Source organism: Rhinolophus ferrumequinum, chromosome 26 (genome assembly GCF_004115265.2).
Source record: "Rhinolophus ferrumequinum isolate MPI-CBG mRhiFer1 chromosome 26, mRhiFer1_v1.p, whole genome shotgun sequence".
Lineage (NCBI taxonomy): Eukaryota > Metazoa > Chordata > Mammalia > Chiroptera > Rhinolophidae > Rhinolophus > Rhinolophus ferrumequinum.
In genome coordinates, this window is record NC_046309.1 from 1,667,560 (window position 1) to 1,695,484 (window position 27,925).

Below are 27,925 nucleotides of genomic sequence, written 5' to 3' on the forward strand. Positions count from 1 at the left end.
TTTAAAAAGCTAAGTAGACCAATAATGATAGAAGCAACTAAAAAATAAAGAGGCACCAGCCCCATATGGCTTTGTAGATAAGAGTTCTTCCAACATTTAATAAAAAGATTGTTACATGTCCCAGAAAACTTCACAACTCATTCTGGGAAGCCACCCTACCATAAAAACAGGATAGCACATAAGCACACACAAATGAAAAGGAAGAAAACTACAAGCCAGTCTCTCTTCTGATCACAAATGAATTCTAAAATGAAATCAATATAGTAAAAAGAATAAAACATGAAGAAAAAGAAGGTTTTGAATCCAAGAGTGCAGGGTTGGTTCAGCACTGGAAATTTATCAATATATTATATTACATTAAAGAGATTAAGGCAGGGGCCTCATCAATCACCTCAATAGATGCAGAAAATGCATCTGATAAAATTAAAAACCCAACTCAAAAAACGAAAACTTTCTTAGCTAAACAAAAAATGACTATCAGAAACCTACAGCAAACACCGTACTCAATGGCAAAACACTGAAAGAACATTCATTAAACCCAGAACAAGGCGCCAAGACAAACATGAGCGCCATCACCATACCACTCAACATTATATCGGAGGGCTTGACAATGAATGCTTCTAGGAAAACAGTACAAGGAAAAGAAATGAGATAAAAATATTGGAAGAGATTGCAGACATGACTAACTAGAAAATATAAAGCACCAAACTAGTAAAACAAGATTCCAACAAGCCAGTTGTACATAATTCAATTACTGAAAAAACCCAAAAAATCCCCCAACTTTTCTATAGATCAGTAACAAATTTGAGAATGTAATAGGATTTAAAAAACTACACCGTCTACAATTAGAGCAAATATAAAATAACAAGCAATAAAACTAAGAAAAAATGAAAGAACTACAGTATATAAGGAAACCGTTACTGATCTGAGTTCCACGGGACAAGAACCTGTGTGGTTTGTTCACTATGCATCATCCCCTCTCTAGACAAGTGCCCGGCACAGAAGAGGTATTTAATCAACATTCAGTAGATGACCGGACAACAAAAAAGAGTCTAACAGGCACATTCTTGCTGCTGGATAAAAGAACTCATGTTGTAAAAATATCAATCATTCCCAAATTATGTTAATAAACTCAATAGATCCTCCTAACAATTCCAGTAGCAGTCTTTACAGAATGTGGAAGTTCATTTTTTTAAAAATGCACAGGACTAATCAAGAAATTTCTAAAAAAGAACATGCTGTTTAACACACACACACACACACACACACTATATAGTAAAGCAATTCTTTAAAAATTAGGAACGAGAATGTATTAGAAAGATGGAGAAGATGGAGAGTTCAATAAATCATATTAGAATTGCTAGAAGCCCCCAATTCACACTGTACCCAAAATTAAATCCCACATGGAATAAAAGCTAAATATAAAAACACACAGGAACATAAGCATTAAAGCGACACTCTTGGCATGGAGATACCATTACGGAAAAAACTTATAAAAACAAGTGACATATTTCACAAGGTAAAATTTTAAAACTTCCATACAGTGAAAAGTTTAAAACAAAATTACGGGGCAAGCACAATTTAAAAAAACACGTTTTAAAAGTTAATGAATACTTTAAAATAATGAGAAAAAGATCAACCACCCAATAAAAATTTAAAAATTATATAATTAGGCAGAAAAAGACAATGTACGAAAAGATACTTAATTTCACTAGAGATGGGGGGACATATAAATTACAAAATTGAGGTTATTTTTCTGTCTCAAGATTATCAAGAATTAAAACAACTTACAAAGGTTTGGGAAATGGGGTACTCTCATACATTACTGATGGGGGTTAGAGCGGTACTAGCCTTTTGGAAAACATCTTGATAATATGTATCAAATATTAAATGTATGTAACTTATAGTATTTCCACTTCTAGAGGTATCTACCCCCCAGAAACATTTGCTTACGCATACCAAGGTGTGTACAGACGTTTAGTGCAGTACTTTCCACAGTAATCAAACAGTAGAAATAACTGAAATGCCCATCAACAGGAAAATGGCTAAACAATCCATGGTGGATCCACACCACCGTCACCTGACATGGAAGAGTTCCAGGGCCACCCTTAAGGACGAAGTGAGCAATACAGGGTTCTGTTCGTACCAGAAGAGGTCACACAGCTATAAATGTGCAACTTCAGCGTGCACAGAAAAAGGCGTAAACGGAGTCATAAAACATTTCACTGCTTAACTCATTCATGCGTCAAATAGGTACTGAACATACATGATGTGCCAGGAACTCAGAATACGTGGCAGATAAGACAGGTAGCACGCCTGTCCTCACAGGGCTTAGACCAACGGGAAAGGGGGATAAAAAAAAAGTAAGTAATTAACATTACAAACTGGGACAAATGTTCTGAAGAACAAGGGGACCAGAGAATAAAGAGGAGGGAGGCACATAAGCAGGAGATGGATATACTTGAGACACCACAAATGCTAAAGGAAGGCAGGCCTCCAGGAGCCAGCTTGGCGGGAAGGAGGAAAGGAGCAGTCCTGCAGAGGGAGGCAAGCAACAGGCGCGAGTGGGGGAGGTGGGGAGTGGGGGAGGTGGGGAGTGGGGGAGGTGGGGAGTGGGGGAGGTGGGGAGTGGGGGAGGTGGGGCGTGCAGCACGGCCACCTGGGTAAGGAGCTTGGCTTTAGTGAAGAGCAATTAGAAGCCGGGCACTTGTGACAAAATGGAAGAAAACTCCAAAACATCAAGGATAAGGCCTACTGAAGCCTCTAAAAGCGATTTTCAGACTTTCTGGAGTCAAATTTATTGAAGACACCGAAAAGCTTTTGTTTATGTGGCTTATATTCCCGGGTCACTTACTATACCAGAAATAAAACCGAGAGACTTGGAAGACTACACATGCAAGCACACATCCCATTAGCATCTGTATCCTGGAAACGTCCGCACACATCCTGGAAAACTCCGCTGCACACTAGCGAGAGAGCAGAGCGAAACGTGCAAATTAGGTTAGTATCGTCAATGCAAATACGTAGTTTTGGCCCAGGAGTCCCCAGACTACACCTGAAAGTGACAAAAAAAAAAATAAAAACCACAGCATTCTGATCCCCAGAAATAAACACGTGTGAAAGGTAAACCATGTATTTTCAAAGTTCAACGACAAAGCCCCAGATCTGCCACGCAAAAAAGCATCTGACAGAAATGGCACACACACAATCATACGCCAAAAGCCACATTTCTGCGTTTGGCCTCTGTGGTGTGTTCCACTCTGCCATGCAAACGTTTTGATATTTAGGCCAGAATCCCTAAGCAGGATTACTCAGGGATGTACTCACAGGTAAGTGGTACTGAAGAGCACATCTGGACTACACACCAGACTGGCTTTTTTAATGTTTCAATAAAGAGCTCATCTCAATCGCTTTTGTTGTCCATACTTGACCATCTACGGGGTCTCCTTTAGCAAAGTTTTCAAATAACCGTAAAAGTCACTTTCAAGTATTTCCCCATATTTAAAAAAAAAAACTCAGTCAACAAAATGTGATTTCAACAGAAAGTGATTTTACCTGAAATCTGAGTTAGGTGCCCTATCAAAATCCTTCACACTTGCAAAACAAGAGGAACGGCCTCAGTATCTAAACCTTTTTTGTCCCGTTTCCATCTTGTAAGCTGCTGACAACGAAACATTAACCGTGTTTCATTAGACAACTATGGAACTCCTGTAAAATTAGACGAATTCGTTCAGATTTTCCTTTTTTTTTAAGAATTCTTAATTTCTGAATCGCTGCACTGTTCCCGCCCAAAGGTGAATCTCTCAGCTGTTTCCATACCGGGCTCGAAACCCACCTAGACGTGTCAGGCCGACCCCACCTTCGGCGGCTACCCCCGCCCTCAGAAGTGGCACTCGCAGAGCGGGGGCGCTGTCCCCTCCCCGGGACAGGCCGCCACACCGCCTGACGCCGCCGCCGCTTACAAGGAGCCTATGCTTTGTGCAGACTCCAAAGAGGAGACGCCGAAGCTCACGGACACCCGCGATCGGTGCAGGGGAGGCGGCGCGACAAGGACACAGCGACAAAAGGGGCGGGGGGGGCCAGGGGGGCCGGTCCCACCCGAACGGGCGGACGCCGCGGCCCCCGCAGCCCGGCCCCGTCCTCCCGCGGGTGGCTTCACGTACCTCCGGCGCCGGCTCCTCCGCCCGCTCCCAGGGCGGCCGCCATGGTGCTCCGTGGGCCCGGCTTCAGCCTCGCCCCACCGAGCCAGCTGGGGGGCCGCCGGGCCGGCCGGGGCCGGGGGACGTGCGGCGGGGGCCGGGCGTCGGGGGGCGTCGGGCCAGGACTGGGGAGGGGGCGAGCGAGGCAGCGGGTCCGGGCCGCTGCGGCCCTGCTCCTCCGCAGAAAGAAAACAACAAACTACCGCAACATGGCCGCCGACTCGCCCGCCGCCGCGGTGCACGCCGGGATGATGGCGGCCGGGAGGCGCCGGTGAGGGCCCTCCCCTCCGAGCCGCAGCGGCTCCGAGCCGCCTCCGAGCGGCCTCTGAGGGACGCAGACCGAGCGCGGAAGGCAAACAGGAAGACGGCCGCCCGGCCGGGCTCCAGAAACCCAAACGCTTACAGCGGGGGCGGGGGCGGTTGCCGGCCGTAGTCCGGTCCCGGGCTCTGTCGTAAGCGCGTTGCAGCAGCTGGCGCCGAGCTTTACGGCCGGCGCATCTCCGGTCGGAAGTGGCAGTGAGCAGGCCTCGGGGCCCGGACTGGGGCGGGAGTCGAGTGCCGGTGTTTGGACAGTGAGGCGAGTGGCCGGAGCTGCGTAACTGCGGGAGGTGCGGCCGCGGGGAGGGAGCGCGGAGCGGGAGCCGCGTCGAGGGCCGGGCCGGGCGGGAGCCGGCGAGCGCACTGGCCGGGGCTGCGGCGGGGCGGGTGCGCGGGCGCCGCTGCACGAGCCCGGCGCTCCCTGCTGCCCGGACACTCGGTTAGACACGAGGGGTCAAAGGAGAACCAGAGATGGCGTATCCGAGCGGCGAGAAGGTCAGAAAACGAGACAGTAACAAGGGACCTAAGGGACGGGTGCTGGGGACACGGCAGATCCGGGAAGGCTGAGGGCTGCTGGGGACGAGGCGTCCGAACGAGGCTGGTCTGAGATGTCGGCGCAAGTTTTTGTGGGTTTGCTTTTATTCTCTTTTGTGATGGGAGGAGGCGGCGTATAATCGGGAATTCAAGGGCACACAAGCTGAAAACGTTGAGTCCGCAACAGTGCGTGTGAGGGTTAGGGGGAAAGGAAGGGGTCCGCTTGGGCACAAGGAAAAGGCTGAGCCAAGGCTGAGGTGGAGGTGACCGGAATGATTGAGAACTGGAAGCAGCCGTGGGGCCACCGGAGCATGTAGCAGATGAGGAAGGCGCTCGATGAGCCGAAAGCTGGAAAGCTGTGCACCGGCCTGAAGGCAGTAAGGACTTCCGGGCTTTTTTTTTTTTTTTTTTTTTTTTTTTTTGAAGCTATAGGGAGAGGTTTATAACAGAAGTTACACGGTGATGTTTGTGTTTTAGAAAGATGGCTGTCACTGCACTAGCGAGTCTGGGCAGCATGGAGAGGTGTGCATTGGACGTCCTGACACGGGTTAGTAACAGTCGCAGAAGTCCCTGCTGGAGCCTGGCGCGTGGGTGGCTGCAGATGGACATGTAATGAAACAACTGCAATCACACGTTAATGGTCCCGTCCTGGTGCTGAAAGAATGTTTACTGTAAAACTTCCACTTTTCTGTAGGTGTGAAATTTTTCATAACACGATGTTGGAAAAAAATAAACACTCCTGCATTAATAACTAATGTAAGTAGTACTCGTCCAAAAAAATAAAAACAGAATTTTAAAAAATCTATTTTGGTTCAGCTGTGTGTAATCACTGCAAAAAAAATAATAAGCTTCGCAAGCAACCTGGAATAGTTAAGTGTCCATCAGAAAGCACATTCACACGTCCAGATTTAAAGTGGCCTGCACCCCTAGTCACCTTTCATTCATTTTTGAACTATGGACAATGGAATTCCTGAGATGTTTTTCAGGGTGGTTTTACCGGTGATGATGAGAAGGATACTTAAAAAAAGAAAAAATTCACAAAGATGAAACAATTGCATAGATACTTTGTAGCCATATTATACTCCAGAAAGATTTCTGTCTCACATCTATCTAAACCACTTAACTGTATTTCTCAGGACAAGAGTCTAAACATTTTTGCTCCAACACCCATTGGAAAAACTTTCCAGCGTAGACACCATAAATAGTTGAAGATCTTGATAACTCACTGGGGGTAAAGGTTTGACAAACCCTTTATCTTCTCCACTGACAAATATCACTGGGTTTTCTTTCTATTTTGTTCGAGAAACCTAATGAAGGTAGAATGTCAACTGTGTTAGACAACAACGTTGCTAGTATCAGAAATCCCTCTGACTGGTACACTGCTTCTGGCTTGAGGGGACTGAGTAACCTTTAAACATGTCGGGAAGCCATGCCTTTAGGCTCTCTCTTAACTGACGATGGGGACCTAAGAGATAAACTCAGTTACTTTTTATGAGCGATAAGAGATACTGGTTCCCATGGATGAAGGGCTTCTAAGCCAGAGCACCTCCCATACTCTCATCTTGCACCTGAGTTGTATTTGGGGTGCCAAAGAGCAGCTCCTATGTGGGGAGCTCATGCACACCTGTATGGACTGCACCAGGGGTCACCTGTTGCTGCCCTGCTAGCATTGTGGGGTTCTTCTTTACCTACATGAAGCTGTTGCTGAGTGTGACATTACATGAGTGTGCGTGGTTACACCTAAGGAGACCGCCTAGTGAGCACTTACATTTCATACACATCCTGCCAAAAATTTTAAAAGCTTCGCAGTTTTTTTAGTTAAAAGTGAATGCAGGAGCCTTCCTGTCCCTGTCACTGTGATAGACAGGAAATCCTAGGGCCCCTCCCCCACTACAGAATGAACAGATTTGCCAAAAACATTTGTCGTTGTATTGCTAGGCTTTAGAAATTAAATCTAAAGAGGAAGGAAGCAAAACAAAACAAAACACCCTGAGCAGTAAGTAGAGAGCATACAAGAAGTGCAGGGATTCCCTGAGGAAAGATACCCCTATTAGCACTTCTAATAGGAAATAAATTCTTGGGCCTCTGTTGGGGAGAGAGAAGATGAACATGGGGCTCCCAGAGTAAGCCAGAGATTCTGGGAGGACTTCCTCAAATGATGCTCCCCCATGTTTCACAATTTAGGACCAACCAACTATGAACTTCCAATCAGTGATCACAGAACACAAGGGAAGAAACCACTATAATTGAGACTCAGAAAACTACAAACTAGAGATGGACGTCCCAAGGACCTCAGGTACTGGAATGATCAGAAAAGAAAATAAATGAAATAAATAGGAGATGAAAGTGAGAAATCAAGAAAAGACTCCACAGTGACCACAGCCCTTTAGTTTCCCTTTCTTCTGAACCTTCCCTTCTCATAATCTCCTCCTAAAGCCGGTAGGAAGCAGGGGTCGTGACAGGACGGGTGCGGGAGGTGGGAGGGGGTGCTGGCCCAGATCAGAGAAGCACACCCCAAGCCCAGTAGGGGATCTCAGCGCTCTACATGTAAGGAGTACATCCCTGTGGGTTCGCAGGCTGGCACAAGGAGTCTCCTGGGGGGGGGGGGGGAAGAGGGCACCACCCAGGGGGCCGGCCAGCACTGGAATCGCCCCAGGGTGTTGGATTTGTGCCGATGGCAAGTGTGGAGTGGAGGGAAAAGGAGAGGAAGAGTAGGGTCAGATTTTTCCTGGGTTTGATGTGTGGAGTGCCTACTGATACAGGGGCTTCCAGGCACCAGGGTCGGGAACATGGAACATGACTCAAGCTCTGAGACCGGGTCTGGGCAGCGCACATGTGACAATGACCAAATGCTGCCCTGCCCCAGGGAGCCCAGTGTGGCCTCAGCCAGCAGCTCTCTGTGTGGTCGCTGTGAGAATAGCCCAGTCCCAGCGTGAATCTATCTGCAAGACCAAATCATTGAAACACATTCTTACTGAAAGCAGTTATAGATCCCCCAGAATGAATGTGCCACACTCCAAAGCTGACAGTCATTCTAATACCCGTGCACTAAATTCAAGTATTGACTGTCAATTGGGCGACGGAATAAGCTGTTGTTTATCCCTTTGACCAACAACAAATCTCAGGGACCACACCTCCACAGGAGCGCTGAGCATTTCGAGGTGTCTCACCTCACGGCAGTCATGTCTGGGCCTCAGTTTCCCCCTTGGCGTATGCAGGGAGAGAGAATTTTTAAGGCACTTAGTGATGGGAACAGTGAGTACACTATAGAGCTCCTGTAGCTTCAAAAACCAGAGGAAGGATTCATGCTCTGCACAGGGTTTTAAAAAGGGAGAAATGCTTTGCCTTACTCCTTCTCGAGTAATAGGATTGTGAAACGAAGGCACCACCCCTTCCCTACCCCTTCCTGCTGTCATCTTCCTCCCGCTGGAGACTGCCCAGGGATGGGTCTGTAACCCAAGCCTGGGCCTCCTTCCTTTGCAGCAATAAGGGTGGGAGGCTATGGCCTGGCCACGTCCTTTCCAGGGAGGAACCGCAGGCTCCGAAGATGGGAATGAAGAGGCAGGAAGGAGAGACACACAGTCCAGAAATAACTTCTTAAAACTTAAAGTCAGGCTAGTATATTATGCAGCCCAAGGATGGAATTTTCACCAGCAGAAAATGAAGGAAGATGGCTGTTTCTGAGCAGAAGGTAAACATTTACCCGCTGTCCAAAGTCTAAACAACCCTGTCCAAAAGGCATTCACCACAGGTTTGTTCCAGTTTTCCTTGACCGCCTGCCACTCAACAACACACTGCAGTAAGTACTGGATCCTTACTTTATTCTGTGGGGTGTAACGCATTATGATGATTTACTGTGTTCAAATTGTCACAGGTTCGGCCATTGGAAAGCCCTTCAAGTGGGATCTGGTCTCCTTCACCTTTAGCCTCAGAGTATGTTGTGCAGCAAATGTTTGTGCCCCCGCAAATTCCTCTGCTGACACCCTACCTCCCAGTGGTAGTAGGAGCTAGGTTGTTAGGAGGTGATGAGGTTAGGTGAGGCCACGAGGGTGGGGCCCTCGCCATGGGATCAGTGTCCTTACGAGAGAAGCCGCCAGAGCGCTGGCCCCACGTGAGCACACGGACCATCTACAGTCAGGAAGCAACCCTCCCCCAGAACCAAGCGCCGGCACCTTCCCCTCCGGCGTCCAGCCTCCAGAACTGGGAGCAATAAAGCCCGTTGTGAAAGCCGCCCACGTCTACGGTATTTTGTTACAGCAACAAATTCCTGTTTTCCACAGTTATTTAGGCTGGTTCTTTTCTTGCCCACCCGCTTCTGTTTATGTTATTTATTTGTAATACAGTCAGATTCATTGGTTTCTGTTGGTATTTCTTTGGGGTTCTTCCTCCGTCTTTACTGATTGACTTATGTGAAACACTACCTTGGTTCTAAAGTGAGAACCATACACAGGGGGTACTCAGACGGGGTCCCTCCTCGCTCCTGACACCCCGTTCCCACTCCCTCATCTCTCCACCCAATTGCCACTATCCCCTAGAGAGAACCAATCTCATTCATGTATGTTATCTCCTTCCTGAGTTTCTTTTTTCTGCACAAGTGAACAGATAATTCACATGCTTGCTTTTCTCCTCGTTTCTTACGGGAACAGAACTCCAGCATGTACACACACACGTTGTTTTGCTCTCTCCTTGATGCACAGCCTGGGACCTGCCAGCAGTGCCGTTCCTCCTGCTCGCGGGGGTAAGAGCCTGTGGGTCTGCTCCCTCTCCAGCTCTTTCTGTTGGACACTCACCTCTGTCTCAGGTGCTGTCGACTCATGTGGGGAGCACAAAGAACCCTCTGAGCCTCGAAAGCTGTGATGGCCAGTTCCACGGCCAGGCCCTTTGCACGGTGACGCTCCAAACAGTGGAGGAAATACTCCAGAATAAATCCCATTACCTCGGAAGCCCACCTACCGAGGGAGAGAAACAGATGGTTATTAGGCAGTGCCAGGCTGCCCTCCCTCCCAGCCCGGTCTGGACACACGTTTCAAATCCCATGCTGTTAGCCCAGCACTCAGCCCCCAGGCCACGTGTCCTACTTAAGTATGAAACCATGAGCGTGGAGATGAAGTCTTCTAAGGGGGCTGAAGGGGAAGGTTCCTGGGGTCTCACTAAGCACTTTTCAGGTGTCCCTCAGGAGAGCCCACGGCCCCAGGGGTAGAGCAGAGGGGGCAGGAAGGGAGGTGTTCCTATCACCCCAAGCCCCAGGGGAGTTTAAAACAGCCATGCCTGACGCACTGGCCAGTGACTGGGTTCCCAGTTGGTCTTAGGGTGCGAAGACGAGCAGGGGCGTCCTAGTAGAGTCTGCTCTCAGGCCTGAGCCCAGGTGCCAGCTCACCCAGTGGCAGGCAGCTGGAACAACCTGCACCCTCCCTGGAAAGGCCCAGCAGGCCAGCCAGCAGGGGCCCTCCCAGGCTCCGAGTACCCAGCATGCGGCAAACACGGGGTTCATCCTGCCAGCCCCACCTCGAGCATCAGAGAGCGACGAGGGGCGCAAAAAGCGGGGACCTCAGGCCTCCTCTGGGGGTTAGGTGGAAATTTATAAAAACCAATCCTCTGAGTAATTCCTACTTGATTTTATATCACCTAACTGTAGATTTTTTTGTCTAAAATAGTAGATGAGGAAATAATATGTATTGATTCTTATTTTAAAGAAATAGCCATTTGAAATCACACTGAAGGCAGTGAAATCGTACAGTCAGAAAACCAGAGCAGCTACAGCTGGCTTTGAACCAGTCTATGACCTTAAACTCACCATGTCCCTCCTCTCTGCGTCCTTGTCCTCAGATTTGGGGGGCAGGGGGGTGATAATAGCGCCAATTCTGGGGCTGTGGAGAGGATTAAAGGAGTTAATGCCCTGAGATGGTGCTTGGCATTCGGTCAGTATTGATCAGTGCCAGCAGCTTGGTTACTCCCACTCCCCCACCACCATCTCCACCGTCTCCACCACCCCTACCACCATCACCACTGTCTCCACCACCCCCACCACCATCACCACCATGTCCACCACCATCACCACCATCTCCACCATCACCACCTCCACCTTCACCACCACCAGCTACCGCTAGCAGAATGTGCACACTCTGAATTAGTCTGACAGCATGCAACTAACAGAGAAGTCCAAATAGCTGATTAGTACCAGACAATGGCTCGGAATTCAGTTCCTAACTCAAGAGCTCTCCGTGGTACCAGGGATTCCCTGGGGTGGGGCTGGGGCTTGTTTAAACACAAACCCCCGGGCACGGCGTCAGATAGTCTAGTTCAGTAAGCCTGGGATGGGGTCGGGATCTGCAGTGTAGGAAGCATGAGGGGTTCCTTAGGCCCACACTCTGAGAACCATTGTGCCAGCCCGGGCCTGGGGGTGGAGGGGGTGGGTAAGACCCAGAACCATGTGCCCAGCTCCTCTCCTCTGGACCAGATACTAGGTAAAGCTTGTCATTTATTTATTCTAATTTATAGAAAATATGTAAGAAACGAACCCATCCATCCATTCCCTTACCCGGCAGTCCATAAGCCCCTGTTAATACCTGCCAGCTGCTGCTCTGTTTCAGTCGGGATGTTAGTGAAGAAAAGGTGAAGGTCCTGGTCCTGGTGGCGTTATAGTCTGACTGGGAGAAACACAATAAACAATAAATAAATGAACTGAATAGCTCATTCGGAGCTGACAGTGCCATGAGTAGGAGAAAACGAGAAGGGTAATGGTACAGAGAGTGGCTGCCGTGTGGCAGGCCTCACCGAGAATGTCACACTGGAGCAGACGGGCAGGAGGTGAGGGCCTGGCTGTGGGATGTCTGCGGGAAGATTCTTCAGGCAGAAAGAAGAGCCGTGCAAAGGCCCTGAGGCAGGACAGTGCCTCGAGGTATGAGGAACGGGTCACACACGTGGTTGGAGCAGCCGCAGTGCAGGTCCCAGAGTAGGAAATGAGGCCTGAGAGGCACTCTTCTATAAAACCAGTTTTCAATTTGGGAAAAATACTTAGTTCCCAAATATTTGAACAGGCTCTGTGTACCCTCAAGTCTTTCCCCTAGAAAGTGGTGAAGAAGACACTGAAGTGTTATGTATCCAGGCTCACTAGAGTTGTTTTCCAAATCGTGGGTCCCTCACTACTTATTACGGGATGATAAAGTCAAGGTAGTGGGCCATGACAGCAGTTTTAAAAAATGAAATAGTATAGAACAGAATAAAAACTATCAGAGTGCACTGCACCCAGCTAAAGTGTCACCATCAAAGCTCTTGCTTCCTATATGTGACAGAAAATGAATGAAACAGAGGCACTGGTCAAACGTGAGCTTTGAATGTTAAGACTCCAACCTTTGCTTGGGCTACTGAGTGAAATTAATTAGTGATCGAATTGGCCTTGTTGCCAAAAATCCACAGGTAGCTCCAGGCCACACCTCGGTGGTCACTTGTCACTCAGCAAAGGAGAAGGAAGGAGCACCTAATCCTTTCTGGAGAAGAGGCTGATTGGTGCTGGTAACGTGGAGGGAAAGGGCGCCACCTGCAGGCCGTGTGGCTTAGGTCACTGGGCCACCTGGACCTGTTTTCTGACTTTTAAAAGGGGACATTGGAAGCCCAGTGGGCGTCACTGGGATGGTGTAAGGATCCATAAAGTGACAGACATAAATGTGCTTTAAAATACAATCACTACCCAAAAGGAAACTAGGATATCTAAAAAAAATTAATGACTGGCAACTATGCTACTTTGTTTTTACGGTGGCAAAATACACAAAACATAAATTTCCATTTTAACCATTTTTAAATGTACAGTTCAATAGCATTAAATACATTCACACCGTTGCACAATCATCACTACCATCCATGTCCAGCACCTTCTCATCTCCCTAACAATCATGAAACTTTGTCCATGGAATTAAAGAGCAAATATTCAGTTTTTAGTGTGCAGTTCTCTGCATTCTGACCAATGCACGGAGTTATAGAACCTCAGCCAAGATGTAGAATAGTTCCAAATCGCCCTAAATTCCTTCCCCAGCCCCAGCCCTTGGCAACCACGGATCTGTTCTTGCCTTTCCTAGGATGTCATATAAGTGAAATCATAGAAATGGAATCACACATGTCGTCTCGAAGCCTGGCTCTTTCTACTCAGCAAAGTTCACTGGAGGCCCATCTGCGTTGCTGAGTGGTCCAGGCTTGAGTGGTATCCCGTTGTAAAGACGGACCCCGCTTGCTTTGTGCATTCTCCAGCTGGTCTGGGTTATGTCTGCTTGCTGATGGTTAGGAATGAAGTGCTCTAAACATTCGTGTACAGGTTTTTGAGTGAACGTATTTTGGTTTCCTTTGGGTCCATAGGAGAGAAATTGCTGGGTCATATGGGGTGTGTATGTTAACTATGAGAAACTGCCGAGTTGGCTCCCACATGGCTGCCATTGTGCGTCAGCAACAGCAGAGCGTGAGAGAGACAGTTGCTCTAGCCTGGCCAGCACTTGGTATTGTGCTATTTCAATATGGTTTCATTTGCATTTCCCTAACATGACTAAGGATATCGAGCATCTTTTCATGTGCTTATTTGCCATCCATAGCTCTTTGTTCAAATCTTTTGCCTATTTTTCAATTGGGTTGTTTCTTGTTATCAACTTTGGAGAATTCTTTTTATATGATGGATGCAAGTTTTTCATCATGTGTGTGTTTTGCAAAGAATTTCTCCCAGTCAATGGCTTGTGTTTTTATATTCCTCAATAGCTTTCAAAGAGCAGAAGTTTTTAATTCTGATGAAATCCGATATATCAGTGTTTTTCTTTTTGGGTTGTGGTTTTGGTGTCCTAAGTAATCTTTGCTTAACGATTTTCTTCTAGATGTTTTATGATTTTAGGTTTTACATTTAAGTCTGTGATCCATTTTGAGTTCATTTTTATTATGGTACAAGTTATGGTTCAAGGTCCATTTTTTCATTAAATTTTTTTTCCTGCTACTAAAAGTAATGTTTGCTCATTGCAGAAAAGTTGAAATAGAGAAAAGAATAAGATTACCCATACTCAGACGTTAGTGATAATCACTTTCAACTTGTCAGTATATTTCCTTCCTTTATGTGTATTTTACATAGTTGAGCTCATACTGTATGTAACATTTATATCTTCCTTTTATCCACTTATTATTTCATCATAAGCATTTGTTCACACACTCTTAGTAAATGTATTTCTTAACTGAAGTCTCTTTTAAGAGTTGTCCTCATTACTGAAACATACATGCTTATTGCATATATAACTAAAATACATAGGTAAGCAAAAGAATTGCATGAAAAACGTCTTTAATCCTACTATTTGGAGACATTTGCCTATATCCTTTCAGATGCTTGTCTCTGAAAGGATGTATACGCATGATTTTATTGACTAAATATATATAATCATCTGACTATGTTATAATTTAGTGAACTGTCTGTCAGGGATATTTAGAGTGTGTCCTGTGTTTTTCTGTTATATGTACTGCTGGAATGAGTGATCTCGTCCATGTATCTTTGGATTTGAGATTTTTTTTTCTTGGATTAGGGTCCCAAGAGGGTCATTCATGACTCAACGGCTATGAACACTTTTAATGTTCTTGAATCGCTGGCTGCATCCCCCGGCAGAAAGACTGGACCGATTTTTCCTCTCTCCTACCGTCCCTGGGATTAATACCTTTTTTGTGTGCATGATAATTTGATTGGGGAATCATGACATCTCAGTTTAGGCTTTCGTTTGTGTCTGATTACTGTGGAGGTTTACCATGTTTCCCAGTGTTCCCTCTCCTTCATGATGACCTCGTTCATGATTTGTCTGTTAGTTCTTTTACCCATAAGGCAGCATCTCTATTAGTTGATGTACTAAAGCATATTCACCTTTAGATAGAAAACAGCGCCAAGTCCTGTCAGCCTGACATCTTTCCCTGCTGAGTATTATGTGCAGAAGAGACAAGGAAAATGTATTTCTATCAATCTTTGTGTTGTTGGCCTCTTGATTTCCTGAAAAAATAAGAAAAACAAAGTAGAACTTTTGACCTTTGAATTTTCAATTACCATGCCAAGCTTTCGAGACAATTAAGACATAGATATTCTTTATAGAGGAACCTGTCCTTCTTAGTCCGTGATTCATACCTTGTGCTGAGGTAGCATGGTCGTGTACGAAAGAATCATCTCAAAGAAAGCCAGTGTTAATAAAAGATGGGTTGTCAAATGTGTTTCGGAAGAAAACAACAGAGAGAGAACAAGATTTGCCTTTCTTAGATGTCCTGACAATGTCACAGTAGGCACCTGTGAGCCTTGGTGATGGCAGCCACTGGCGGCCGTCAGCGCTGCCTGTGGACAGCTCCCTGAGAAAGGCCCCTTTTGGGAACATGGGCGGAAATTATGTTTGAGGATTTAAGCCTGTCTTGTATTTCTGGGTAATACAGGATGCATTTTGTAAACATAAGTTGTTAGAAGCCTGTTAATTGGATCAACAATTGAATAAATGCTCCCAAACCAGCCAGGCCCACTATTTGATTCTCTAATCTCCTTAAACATTGCCCAGCACGTTGGTGATAATGAGAAGGACCAGGAGAAGGACGGCCGGCTAGAGATGTTGAGGCTACATGAAGGGCCTGTGAATAGTGACGTTGTTACCGTCCTTTGGAGAATGTCCAGAAATCTGAACTCCTGCAAGAGTCACCGCCCTGAGTGTCGTGTACGCTCTCTTTGCTCCGTTTATTCAACGAAAAACAGGTGAGTTCAAACCATGCTGTGTAGGATATTCTGCTTTAGGAAAACAAGACTTCCAGAACTCCACATTCGTGAGGTGCATCGTTTAAAATTGGAACCCGATGGATTGCATTACAAAGGAAGTTTTCAGCCTGGGAAAATATACTGTATATTTCGTTTAAATATCAGCTCTTTTTGTTCATTTAAAATAACTGAGTTGACACGTTTTTCATAATATCATGCTTTTTTTTTCTGGGGCACCAACACCAGTATCCTAAAACTTGTTTGAAATGCAACATCTTATTAATTCTGTATTCTCTTTTATTCTCACACAGAAATTTTGCATGTGTTACACGGTGAGGCAAGAGAGCAAACGGAGCATACACTAAGCCCCTTTCTACCTGAAATGTGACTCATCAAATATTCTATTTATCTTCTAGTATTTAGTGAAAGATGCACATTTTTCTTTTCCTTTCCAGTCAGAATAATTTCTTTCTCAATAAATTTCCTGCTGGGCGAGCATAGGGCTGACCTACGGGAGCAGAACAGGCCCCGTTAGGCCACTTAATGCAATATGCTTGTCACAGCGAAGGTCTGTGAACCAGCTAACGATTTGCAATTTTAAAAGCGATGCCTGTTTGGACGTCCAAGTTCTCAATTATTTCATCTAATGCTGATATTCGCATCAGTCCATCAAATGGGTGTTAAAAACAACAGAAAACAGAAATGAGCTTTGGGAACCAAAGCATCAACCTAAGCCCGGGGCTTTCCAATGCACGGCGAGCCCTTTTCCTAGGGACGAGCCACCAGTCTAGTTGGTGGGACCCTGAGACCCAGGGCGGTCAGCAAAGTCACCCCCAGCTGCTCGGTGCTGACAGACATTTGTGGGTTCGCCGATGTGGTTCTGAAGAAGCCCAAAGCTAGTTGTCTTCTCTCTATGATTTGTGAGATGCATCTAGGTAGGTGGGGACCAAGAGTCAGGGGACATAGGTAGCCTTTAAGAAACAGTTTTTCAATTAAGGAGTAGTGGTGACAGTGAGTCAGTCTCAGAGATCTTGCCGGCTTTGTGTCGTGAGAAGGGCACCTCCACCCTCTGGAGAGGTGGCACTGACTGACATTGTAAACGAAGAGAAAAGATGTCATCACTGCAGAGGCAATCTTCTCCGGGATTGGAAGGTAAATGAGTATGTACATATTTCGACTTGCAAAACGTGTCTGAATAATTTTAGTTTTTTTTTTTTTTTTTTTTTTTTTTTTTTTTTTTTTTTTTTTTTTTTTTTACAGCTCGCTTGATTTTGAAGCTGCCACAGCCACAAACTGCAGTCATTTTCCTAGGCACCCAGTGAGTTCATTGATCTATTGGACAACAGAGCAGACCAGGAAAAACTACTCCAACAAGCCTTCCTTTCATCTTCAGACAGTAGAGCATCTTCAAAATCTGATTAAAACATGTTGACACAAATAATGTCACTTCTGGTTTAACAGAGGCACTAGATGTGGGAGTCCCACATTCCCCCACAGGAAAATCCCTCCACAGATTCCCCCAAGGTTATGTTCCAAGAACGCACGTTCGAGAGTCAGAAAACTGAGGCTGTAAAATCTCAAGGCTGAATTCTTTACTGTGTTTTCCTTCTTGACTGTCCTTTGGCAACCATTGTTTTAATGTAGGTAATTTATTTCTGGTAACGGTCTGCTCTCTGTCTTCCTGGGTTCTATGCTATTTGGGGGCCAGGCACTGGTACCTCCAAGGCTCCCAGCTTCCATGCAATCAAAGAAATGGGCTCGATTGTGTGAGTGACCAGGGCAGAGGGGGCAAGGATCAAATAAGAGGGAGGAGTGAGGGGGGACCAGGCCGGAAGGGTGGGGGTCTGGCTGCAGGAAGCTGCCTGGACCTGACGTAGACCAATCCCCTCCTGCCTCTGTCACTTCTCTCCCCTTTGAAGTCCATCCCAGATCCTGACGTTGACCTGATGTCACTGATTCAGCTTGTCTTAAGGAGACTTCTTGTTATCCAGGGACATGGCATGTCTTCCCCCAGTGGTTGGAAGTTAGAGAAATGGCGTGAGCCTGTCAATACTTCCTAAAATGAGCCGGAATATTGCTGCAGTCGTGTGTAGTGGATCACCTGGGCCCCACTTGGGAAGGGACAGGAGGTCCAAACTTCTATATTCTACAAGCTCCAACAGTGACACTCCCCTGTCCCCAGGCTCCTTGAGAACCAGTGCTGTTGTTCTCGGAATGTGTGAAGGGCCAGAAAATTGGTCAGACTCAGAATTAATAGTCATGTCTTTACTTCCCATATTCAGGTTTATGGAGCGTTAAAAATATTAAGGTGGGCAGGCCTGGTGGCTCAGGTGGTTAGAGCTCCTTGCTCCTAACTCCGAAGGCTGCTGGTTCAATTCCCACGTGGGCCAGTGGGCTCTCAACCACAAGGTTGACAGTTCGATTCCTTGAGTCCCACAAGGGATGGTGGGCAGCGCCCCCTGCAATTAAGATTGAACACGGCACCTTGAGCTGAGCGGCCACTGTGCTCCCGGATGGCTCAGTTGGTTGGAGCGCGTCCTCTCAACCACAAGGTTGCCGGTTCAACTCCCCCAAGGGATGGTGGGCTGCGCCCCCTGCAACTAGCAACGGCAACTGGACCTGGAGCTGAGCTGCGCCCTCCACAACTAAGACTTAAAGGACAACAACTTGACTTGGAAAACAGTCCTGGAAGTACACACTGTTCCCCAATAAAGTCCTGTACCCCTTCACTAATAAAATCTTAAAAAGAAAATATTAAGGCTGCAAATCCCTCAGACCAAGGGAGCTCTGCCTCACCAAACAGCAGTAATTCATTTCTTGCAAAACTAACATTTTTTCTCATCAGATGTTGGGATTGTGTATTTTCTTTCCTCCCTCTGAGGTTATTTACTGAAATATTTGTTTTTAGGAGGAGTTTGAGTTCAGGTCTATAAATTGTTATGGCTTCTTTAAAACGTGTTTTCTATGGGATACATTGTAAACCTAGTGGAATTTTGCTGTAAAAATGATGTGCCAGGTTTATAAATCAATCTGACTTCACAGTGTGAGCTGCATTTTAAATTGTCATTGTGGACAGCGACCGAGAAAATATTCAAACAAGGAACGGCCTCCCTGGAAAATTAAAGCTCGGTCACACCTGAGGGCAGCCAGCCATGACGCACACATGCGCTAGCACAGGGCCCTCCACAGGCGGCACTGGGCAGCCCCCAAACGACCCAGGGCTGGCGGGGCATGGGCCCGCCAGCCTTAGGGAAAATTACAAAGAAAGATGTGCCAACACAAGTAAGGAAGGTGAGCCCCACTATAAATGTGACGGGGCTCTGCGCAGTGAGCTGGGGAGGGACGGGAGGCCCGGTGGCCATGCCCTGCTCCTCCGCTGTGCGAGCAAAGAAGCAACCGTGGCCACCGAGCCAGTGGGCTGGCGCAGGTCCGGCCACCAGCACATGTGCTGACAGAGGCTCAAAGGCTAGGGAGGCGGGACGGCTCCCTAACGGAAAGGGGGCTCAGGTGGGCCTGAAGGGCGTGGGGGCGACAACGAGATGTCAGGCTCCCCTGTGATTGGTTGTGGGAGCGCATCTGGCTTTTCCCAGTTGGTCTGAAGTTGGAAATGGGGACAAAAATTAGGGACGCTGGCAGTTACGGCTCAGATCCTCACCATTCTGGCCAGTTCTGATGGTCACGGTCACAGGTGCTGGAGACTGAGGTCTGGGATCCTGGGCTGGCTGCCGTGGGTGACGGGTAATCTCCAGGCCACGGTCAGAACTCGCTGTGTCTGTACAGCCCATGTCTGTGTGTATGTCCAGTCTCACCACCAACCACTTCTCCAGCCTCTACGAGCACCGGGTCAGCCCTGGCCCTCTGTTTTCTCCTACACAAAAAGCGAGTGTTTAGAGTACACGACCCCTGAGCTATTTGCCAGTTCCCAATTTTTATGAAAAAATAAAATCCAAGTCTGAGCCAGGAAGAAACAGAAATTCTGACAGATTAGTAGCAACGACATCAAATAGTAATTGACAAGCTCCCAACAAACAAAAGTCCGGGACCAGACGGCTTCATGGGTGAATTTCTACAGCACATTTAAAGAAGAATTAGCACCGATCCTTCTCAAAGTATGCCGAAACGTGAAAGAGGAAGGAACACTTCCAAACTCATTCTGCGAGGCCAGCCTGATACCCAAAGCAGAGTCACCACCAAAAGAGAGAATTACAGGTCAATATCCCTGATGAACATAGATGCAAAAATTCTCGACAAAATACCAGCAAACCCGATTCTGCAAGTCTGCAGAATGTCTAAGGTTGAGGTCAAGGAATTACTGTGGGCAACGACCAACCGCCAGAATCGGCGGCCTAGGAGCCTGTGGGGTGGGTGCTGGGAGCGAGCAGGGCAGCTGCTTTTCAGGGCGGTCTGCAGGAGGATTTGGCTTTTATGCTCTCTACACGCTTTACTTTGATTCATGTTAGAAGAATACATAACGTCCCCACCCCACGTCCAAAACAATACAGTCGGAACACACCCAATGCTGGGTGCAGCCTGAAAAGTCAGAGACTCATCTTGGAGAGAAGGTAAGGACCTGTTGTGGGACACTGAGCGGTCCCGTGGAAGGAGAGACAGGCTGGTGAGCAGCCCAGTACCCCTCCCGGCCTGTGTGTGGGGAGTCCTTTCTCCAGAGCCCAGCAGTGTCAGGGGTGCGTGGATGAACCCTGCCTGTCACAGGGGACAGGTTTTCCTCCCCGCATGCTCCCAACGATACTGGACAGGACCTGTGTCTGGGAAAGGCGATCCCAACACGTACTGCTTTGATTATTTCCAGAGGAAACAGGGAAAACATGCAAAATGCAAATACGATATTGTTTATATCCGCGTGCACGTTATTTCCCTGGTGTGAGCTCCCTAAACACAGCGCTGCACTGCCTCAGGCTACGAGGCCCACAGGGCCCCAGACTCCTGTGACAGCTGAGCCCATCACTGCCCTGCCACGGGGGGAGCCTGACCACAACTAGAGGTGCCTGCTGGCTCCGGGGGTGGTCAGAATCGTGTCCCCAAGGTCACAGAAACTAGCACACAGTATGTGGCGAATGATGAGAACGACTAACACTCCATCAAAAGGGACCTTTCGTGCCAGGCTTTGTTTTCCGTGGCTTTTGGTTCAGGGACAAATGATGCAATGTTAGAGCTGGAAATGCTGAAGGAGTTCACGTAATAACAGCCCCTTATGTGGTCGCTGGGAAGGCCGAGTCCTGCCAGCACTGTCCTGCCCAGGGCAGTCAGCTCCACAAGCCCTCTCCTGAGCACCTATTGTGTCCCGGGGACATAGAGAGCGGTGGCTGGCCCAGCCCAGGGGCCCCTCTCTGAGGCCACCGACTGCCAGGGGCTGACACAGCACATGGGGGGACGGGCGCTGCCCTGGGGGAAACCAAAACCAGGCTCAGAGTCAGACCTGAGGGCAGGCAAGTGCTCGGGGAAGGCGTCCTGGAGGGGTGATGCTTGAATCAAGTCTGGAAGGACCAGGAACGGTTGGGTGAGTGAGGAAGGGTCTGGACAGGGAGCATCAGTGTCTCAGGCTGAGCGGAGGGCCAGTGCATAGAGGCGCATAGGGTCTGAAGCAGCATGACACGTTTAGGGAACTCAAAGGAAGGCACCTAGACGAAATGACAGAGAGAGGCAAGCAGTCCGGCCATGTCAAAGAGCGGGTTTTATCCCCAGGGAAATGGAGTTTGGGTGTCTAGTCTTTGAGTGATTAGATTGGCATCTTTAGGAAGAGCCACTTGGAGCACTTAGGAGGCTGACTGGGGAGGAGGAAGGGGGGACTGCTGAAGAGGACACGAGACACCGAGAGTCTCAGTGGGTTGATCAGAGGGCGGAAAGGGTGTGGCCTGTGTGACCCAGGCCTCTGTGCCGGATGACTGCCCGCCACGCCCCTCTCTGAGCCCGGGAGGCCCACCCAATGGACAGGGTCCCCAGGCTCCATGCCCCCAGTGCCAGCGACAGGGGCCAGTGGGTGGCATCCAAGTCGAGCTTGAGTGGGGTGGGGCAGATGTGGAGTATTTGTTCCTCAAGGGCTGGCGGAAGGTTACGTTCCCCACGCCCAGCCTTTCCTACACCGTCCTCTCCTGTGGGCTCAAGGCTGGTGACGGCCCCAGCGACGGCACCGTCCTGCCTCATTTCCTTAGACCCTGCGCCCCCTTTATTAAGCTGCTCAGCTCACCTCAGCTCAGTCTGCACCTTCTGTTTGTTCTGCTGGGACTAACCTGGGCCCAGCTCAGGGCCTGGGGCAGCAGAGGAGCCCACCTGTGCCCCGCCCACCCCGCAGCACTGGCCAGTGCCCCGTCCTCCACGCCCTTCTGCTCCACAGCCCTGTCCCCCGCGGGGCCTGCGTCTCCAGTGGCCGTCCCTGCAGCCCTCGCTCCTGTCTCTGCCTCACCCAGGTCTGGAAAGGCTCCCTCCATCAACAAGATTCCTCCCAGATAATACAGACGCCGCTTCTCAGTGTCTTTAGGAAAGAACGGCACCCAGGGAGAAAAGGGCGCAGAGAGGACACTCTCAGCTCTTGTCCTTCCTCTTCCCGGGGCTTCCTGCGGCGGCTGAAGGAAAAGTCCCTTTCTGCCTGTCTCTCCTGTGCCCAAAGGAGAGATGTCACTCTTGTGCTTCTCAGCTGAGTCATGACCTGGGATTTTTGCTCCAGGTCCCTGCCAAAGTTACAACTAAGGACAACGCTGTTTAGAAGCCAAGGCTTATGGGGGGCAGGGAGGGAGATGGCCCTGAGCCCCTTTCTTGGCCCAGCACCCACTTTGCCTGGACGCCTGGTGAGGGGCTCACTTTGTGTCCCCACAGGGCAGGGGTCCCGAGAGAAGGCTTATGTGTGCTTTGGGCTTTCTCCCTCTCACAGACGTTTGTACATTATTCAGACATGCGGGCAATGATGGTGCGTGTCTTGACAGCGAGGGGTTATTGTTGGCTCTGCTTGGGGACAGAGGGACAGGCCGTCCCTGCCCAGGAGGTTTCCAGTCTAAGTAAAAGAGACAAAGCCATTCAATGAAAGAGAAATGTCGATCCCAGTAAATAAGATGGTGCTGGAAACCTCGGGGAGGAGGATAGAGCTGGGGGGAAGGATGTTGGCTTTTCCTCTTATTCATTCTTTTTTGCCTTAAGGGTTAACTCTCAACACCACCTTGCCACAATACCCTTTTCTCTGTGAAATGCTGTGTTAATATAGGTTGATGTATCCAGTGGAGATGGAATATACTGATTTTAAGTGAAGTGGCCGCCTGGCACTGACGCTGCTTTGGACTCAATCTCAGCCTCACAGCGGCTTTCTGGGCAGTGAGGACGGCTGTAGGGTGGCTGTGGCAGTTGCAGAACTGTCCCCAGAGCCTGCTGGCTTTTACAACATGGCTGTCACCCTGTTCCTGGGGGCAGCCCTGAGCACACCCTTGGAGGCGGAACCACCTACTCGATGCCATGCACGAATCCTGCCATGGACAACACCTGCAGGGTGACGTGACTACCTCCTCTTCTCATTACATGTCACACCTACAGGGAGCACAGGTACGTCCTCTTCCAGCGACATGCTAACCTACAGTGACATGACTGGGGCCCCTTCCAGTGACATGCTGAGTCACAGGAGCACAGGTAGGATCTGCTGTGAAGGTGGCAACAGACCAAGACTGGGGTTCAGGTCTCCAGGAAAGCTGGGGTGTGGGCAGCGGGTGACACTGGCTTTGTCTTTCAGGCAGCCCAGGCCCAGCACGCAGAGGGGTTCATCGCTCTCTACCAAAAGGTAGAAGGCACCTCGAGATAAGTACCCCATCCTGGCTAGGGTGGGGTCCTTGCCCCAAAGCCTCCAGGAATGCCACCAAATCCTCTAATGGCATTTGTCCAGGGCAGAAACAGGAACTCTGTACTTCTAACCTAAACACTTTCAATGCTTTAAACACAGCCGAGACCCTCTACCCTCATAGCAGCCGCGGGTCCGGGACGGGCACTCGGGCTCTTCTGGCCGGTGGGGTGGGCTGGAGGGGATAGGCGGGCATTTCCCACAGAGCTCGGTACCCCGCCCAGTCCCGCGAAAGCAGTCCTAAGGCTGCTACAGACGGAAACAAAAGGGACGACAGCTATTTCAACTCTAGGGCATTCCTGGCACAAATGACACCGCTCTGATGCCCAGGTAAATGGCCTGAGAAGAAGAGGGGCAGGGGGCAGCTCGCCGGTCCCACACTCAGGGTCCCAGGTCCACCTGGCTCCCAGGACGCTGGCCTCTCCTCCCCTCCTCAGAGCTGTCCTGCGGCCCAAAGTGGAGGGCACAGTGGCAGCCACTGCGTGGCCGAGAAGGACAGCCCTGGTGACACGGGGCCACATGCGTCCTCATGGGGAGGCCACCGGGGCCTTCCTGCCGCTTTGCTGGGACCCGCCTGAGCAGCTGAAGCAGGACCTGACACAGAACCAGTGGGCCAAGCCTCTCTCTGCAGAGGACCGTGGCCAGGGCAGAGCCGGGGCAGAGGTGCAGCTGCACAGGGAGGGGCGGCCACAGGAGTCTCACCTGCAGGGAAGGACGACCTGGGGCCCATCTGACACCGTCATGGACCCAGAGCGCGGCAGGTTGAACCTCGCCGGCGAATCAGGAGCTGAGATGCAAACCCAGCTGAGCTCACCTCCTCCGCTGCTCCAGTCTTTCCCGCCGCCAGCTCTAGCTGGGTCCAGCTCTGACCTCAGTCATGGCCTGCGGCCACAGACCAACCCGCCAAGTGTTTTCCTTCTCTTCTTTCGTTTTGTGCAGTGAGAGGCCCCGAAGAGAAAGGAGGCTGCAAAGAGGAGACAGCCCTGTGGGTGGGGGCTGGAGAGGAGGGGCTGCCGGATTGGACTGGGGGAGGGTGGCCGTGTGATGCCTGCCACCCTTCTGGGCCCCCCTGCGGGTGTCTCTTCCTGTGGTGACGCCAATGCACCCAGGGCCCAGGGCCCACACTCAGCGCAGCGTCTACAACGTGACGCCCCTCCCGCCCAGCAGCCTCTCCCCAACACCTGTGTCTCCTCTCAACAAGTGACACACAGCGTTTCTGATTCCCGGGGTCAGAGGTCTGCGTGCTCGAGGCTAGTTGGTGAAATCAAACAGAGAATACTTGAAAACAGCGGCCAACGACAGGCAACACCAGTGGAAAGCACTAGACGCCCCCCTCCAAGGAGACTGGAAAAGGTCTTTTCTCCTAAGCACCCTCAGGTGCTGAAAATCCGGCCTCACTCTCGTTACTTCATGTTCTGACCACATTTCATGTTCAAATCATTGACTCTCCCAGAATTAAAATATCTTCCTTTCAACTTCATGTATTTAGTTGTAAGTAGGATATACTTTTTTTTAAAAAAGTACAAATGGTTACAGCAAAAATCCAACCTCCTTTTTTGTGCCATCCTGACACCAACAGGTGCGCTGCACTTTGACACCAGCCACCAGTCAGGTCCCGAACCCCCAGCTTTAAGGGCTCCGTACCCAGACAGACTGCCCACTTCACACGTCAGCCACAAGTGGGGTCCCCAGGCCACCCACACTTATGACAAACTGGGTACAAGTCTGGGGGTTCCCGTGACCCCCTCAGGTTTCATAATTCACTAGAATGACTCGCAGAGCTCAGGAAAGTGCTGTACTTGTGATTACAGTCTTCTAGTAAAGGACGCATCTCAGGACCGGCCACATGGACGGGGTGGGCCGGTTGGGAATGCAGAGCCCCAGGCCCTGAGCAGGGAAGGGTTGAGGACCAGGTGCAGGGGAGGGGACGGGGCGGTGGCCAGCGGGGGAGGAAACTGCACACACCTGGACGGGCGCAGGTGCAGCCCCTGTGTGGACAGGCGCTGGTCTCCAGGGCGACCAGGCGGTGGCGGCCCTCACCAGCACAGCAGAGTGTTCACTGGCCAGGAAGCGCCGCTGAGCGCGGTGCACAGGTCTTACTGGTGTCTCACTGCAAAGCACGATGGGTGGACACGTTGGTCTCATGACTGAACTCCCTCTGCACCCCCTCCCCTCCCTGGTGGTGACACCTGAGGCAGATGCGAGAAAGCTGGATTTGGGCTGGGGATCCAGAGACAGCCGCAGAAGGAAAGCCAGGCTGCATGGGGTCGAGAAGGCTCTCACTCCCTCTCTGGGTTACGGGAGACCCACCCCATGCGCCATTTTCCTCTCTTCCTACCGGCTCCTCAGCGAGGCGCCGGGGTCTCACTTTCAACAACTGCGTTGGCCCAGCCCAGCTTACAGACAGGGTCCTTTGGAAGGGGTGTCCCCACTCTCCAATCAGCTGGACCAAGGGGCTGGGTTCCTTGGGGTTGCCGCCCGCTTCTGCACTGCGGGCTAAGTACTCTCTAAATGGGAGGGGGAGATGATCACCTCTCAGGATCGAGACTCCTGGGTTCTTACTCTACATCTGCTCTCTGCTTTCCAGCCTCGAGGCTGCCTCAGGGACCAGGATGCCTGCGGGAGTTCCAGCCATCGAACTGACATTCCAAAGAGGAAGCCAGAAGAACAAAGGAAAGGCAGGAAGGACCTATGGCAGCTGTCTTCATGCTTCTAATGAGTTTTCAGAAGTCCCGCTGGCCAGGACTTAGCTATACCTAGGGAACTGGTGACTGGTGTCTTCTCACCAGGCATGCTGCTGCCCTGATTAAAAATAAAATCATGGCACTAAACATACAAACGAGCGCACGTGAGCAAATGACGAAATCTCCCTTAAGCTGGGTCTCCCATCTGTAGAATGGATGCTGCGTGAGTGAAACGTGATTGTCTCAGTAACACACAGATCCTGGTACACAGCAAGCCCTCAGGAAACAGGACACTAGGTTATTATTTATTAAAACCCCAGTGATGGGCAGTGGGGTCTGGAAGGGAGTGGGGCTGGGGAATTAAGCTAAGAAACTTTTCAAGGAAAACAGGAGTGGGGTGCTTGCTGTGGGAGAAGGATGCGTCAATATCAAAAAGGGAGAAGCTGGAAAGAGCCTGAGGTGCTGGAACAGGGTTGGAGCTGTCGTTTCCGCTCATCAGGCTCAATCCGGCCATCGGGGCAGGTGTGTGTGCACAGCCATTGGGGCGTGCACGTGTGTGTGTTGGCCTTTACATATATTTCCTCATCTGCCCACTGAGAGAGCCTGGAGCAGTGACTGTCCCCCCAGTAGAAATGAACAGTGACACCCCGAAAGTGGTTTCCAAATAGTCCTCTGCACTAAAAGGTATAGGATCCTTAGAGTAGTGGCTAATCCTGGCTGAGGTGTGGTCCAAGGTGGTCCTGGGACATCCATCCATCATCCCTTCCTTCCTTCCTTTTCTTTCTCTCTCCCTCTCTCTCTTTCTCTCTTTCTCTCTCATCTCTCCCTTCCCTTCCCCCATTTCCCTCTAAACACTGCCCACTTTCATCTTCGATAGGCCTGCATGTTTTAGGGAACAGGCACTGAAAATCAAACAAGACAGAGTTAGCACCTTCAGCGCACTCACAGAAAATGGACATCAGGTGAATTTGAAGGAAATGGTTCAGATTATTTGGAAGAAATTTAAAAAGCATTTTCCTCACTGTACCAAAATATCCTCCTTTCCACACCCAGACTGCCCTCCAGCCTGAGCAGGGTGGGGAGGGTGGAACTGTGTCACCACAGGGGCCGGGACACTTAGCTGCTTTCCATACTGAGATTTCCATGAGTCTCATTTGGGAGAACGACAGCCTCCTGATTTTTCAACGCAGCATCCTGTGAAAATGTAAATGAGATACTTCATTCGTCAGCCCTTTCATAATACTTAGTCGGTTTTTTAAAAATTTTTTAAAAATTTATTGGGGTGACAATTGTTAGTGAAATTACATAGTCATAATACTTAGTTTTGGGGGTGGATGGGGAGCAAGTGGGAAGGACCTGGGCTATTGGAAAGGTACCAGGGACATGGCCATGGGGCTGGGGGAGGGGCAGGTCCTGGAGAAGGAGGGGCTAGTGCTGTCCCCTCAGGATCCAGGAAAGGAGGCCTTTCGTGTATGGGGGGTGGGGTGACAGCTAGGAGGAGCTTCTCAGGAGGACATTTTCCCGCCAATTGTAGCCCCCCCTTGAGGACGAGGCCACAGGAGTGACATGACTTGTGCGGATTCACCGTTTCCTGCACTCTGGGCTCTGTGCCCCAAGCTGCTGCAGC

General features: G+C 49.5%; 1 protein-coding gene and 1 long non-coding RNA gene across 3 annotated transcripts in view; both read right to left on the reverse strand.

Annotated features, from left to right (window-relative positions):
* The window catches only part of RBM33 (RNA binding motif protein 33), an 84,173-nt gene extending 79,407 nt beyond the window's left edge, over positions 1-4,766 (reverse strand). Inside the window, exon 1 of one of the 2 annotated variants that reach the window (XM_033099199.1) lies at positions 4,164-4,752. In XM_033099199.1, coding sequence (XP_032955090.1) covers positions 4,164-4,206 — 43 coding nt within the window. In that variant the 5' untranslated portion in view covers positions 4,207-4,752. Of the gene's footprint in view, positions 1-4,163 lie in introns of both variants that reach the window. The other variant, XM_033099200.1, reaches the window with a different exon arrangement.
* A 744-nt stretch (positions 4,767-5,510) lies between these two features.
* LOC117018277 (uncharacterized) lies at positions 5,511-27,486 on the reverse strand. Its single transcript, XR_004422200.1, has 9 exons — positions 27,326-27,486; positions 26,147-26,416; positions 25,580-25,724; positions 24,429-24,578; positions 14,920-15,042; positions 11,618-11,698; positions 10,846-10,918; positions 9,842-10,000; positions 5,511-5,646 (listed from the first exon to the last, which is right to left on the reverse strand). It is a non-coding gene; the product is annotated as an uncharacterized LOC117018277 (long non-coding RNA).
* Between the last annotated feature and the right edge of the window lie 439 nt (positions 27,487-27,925).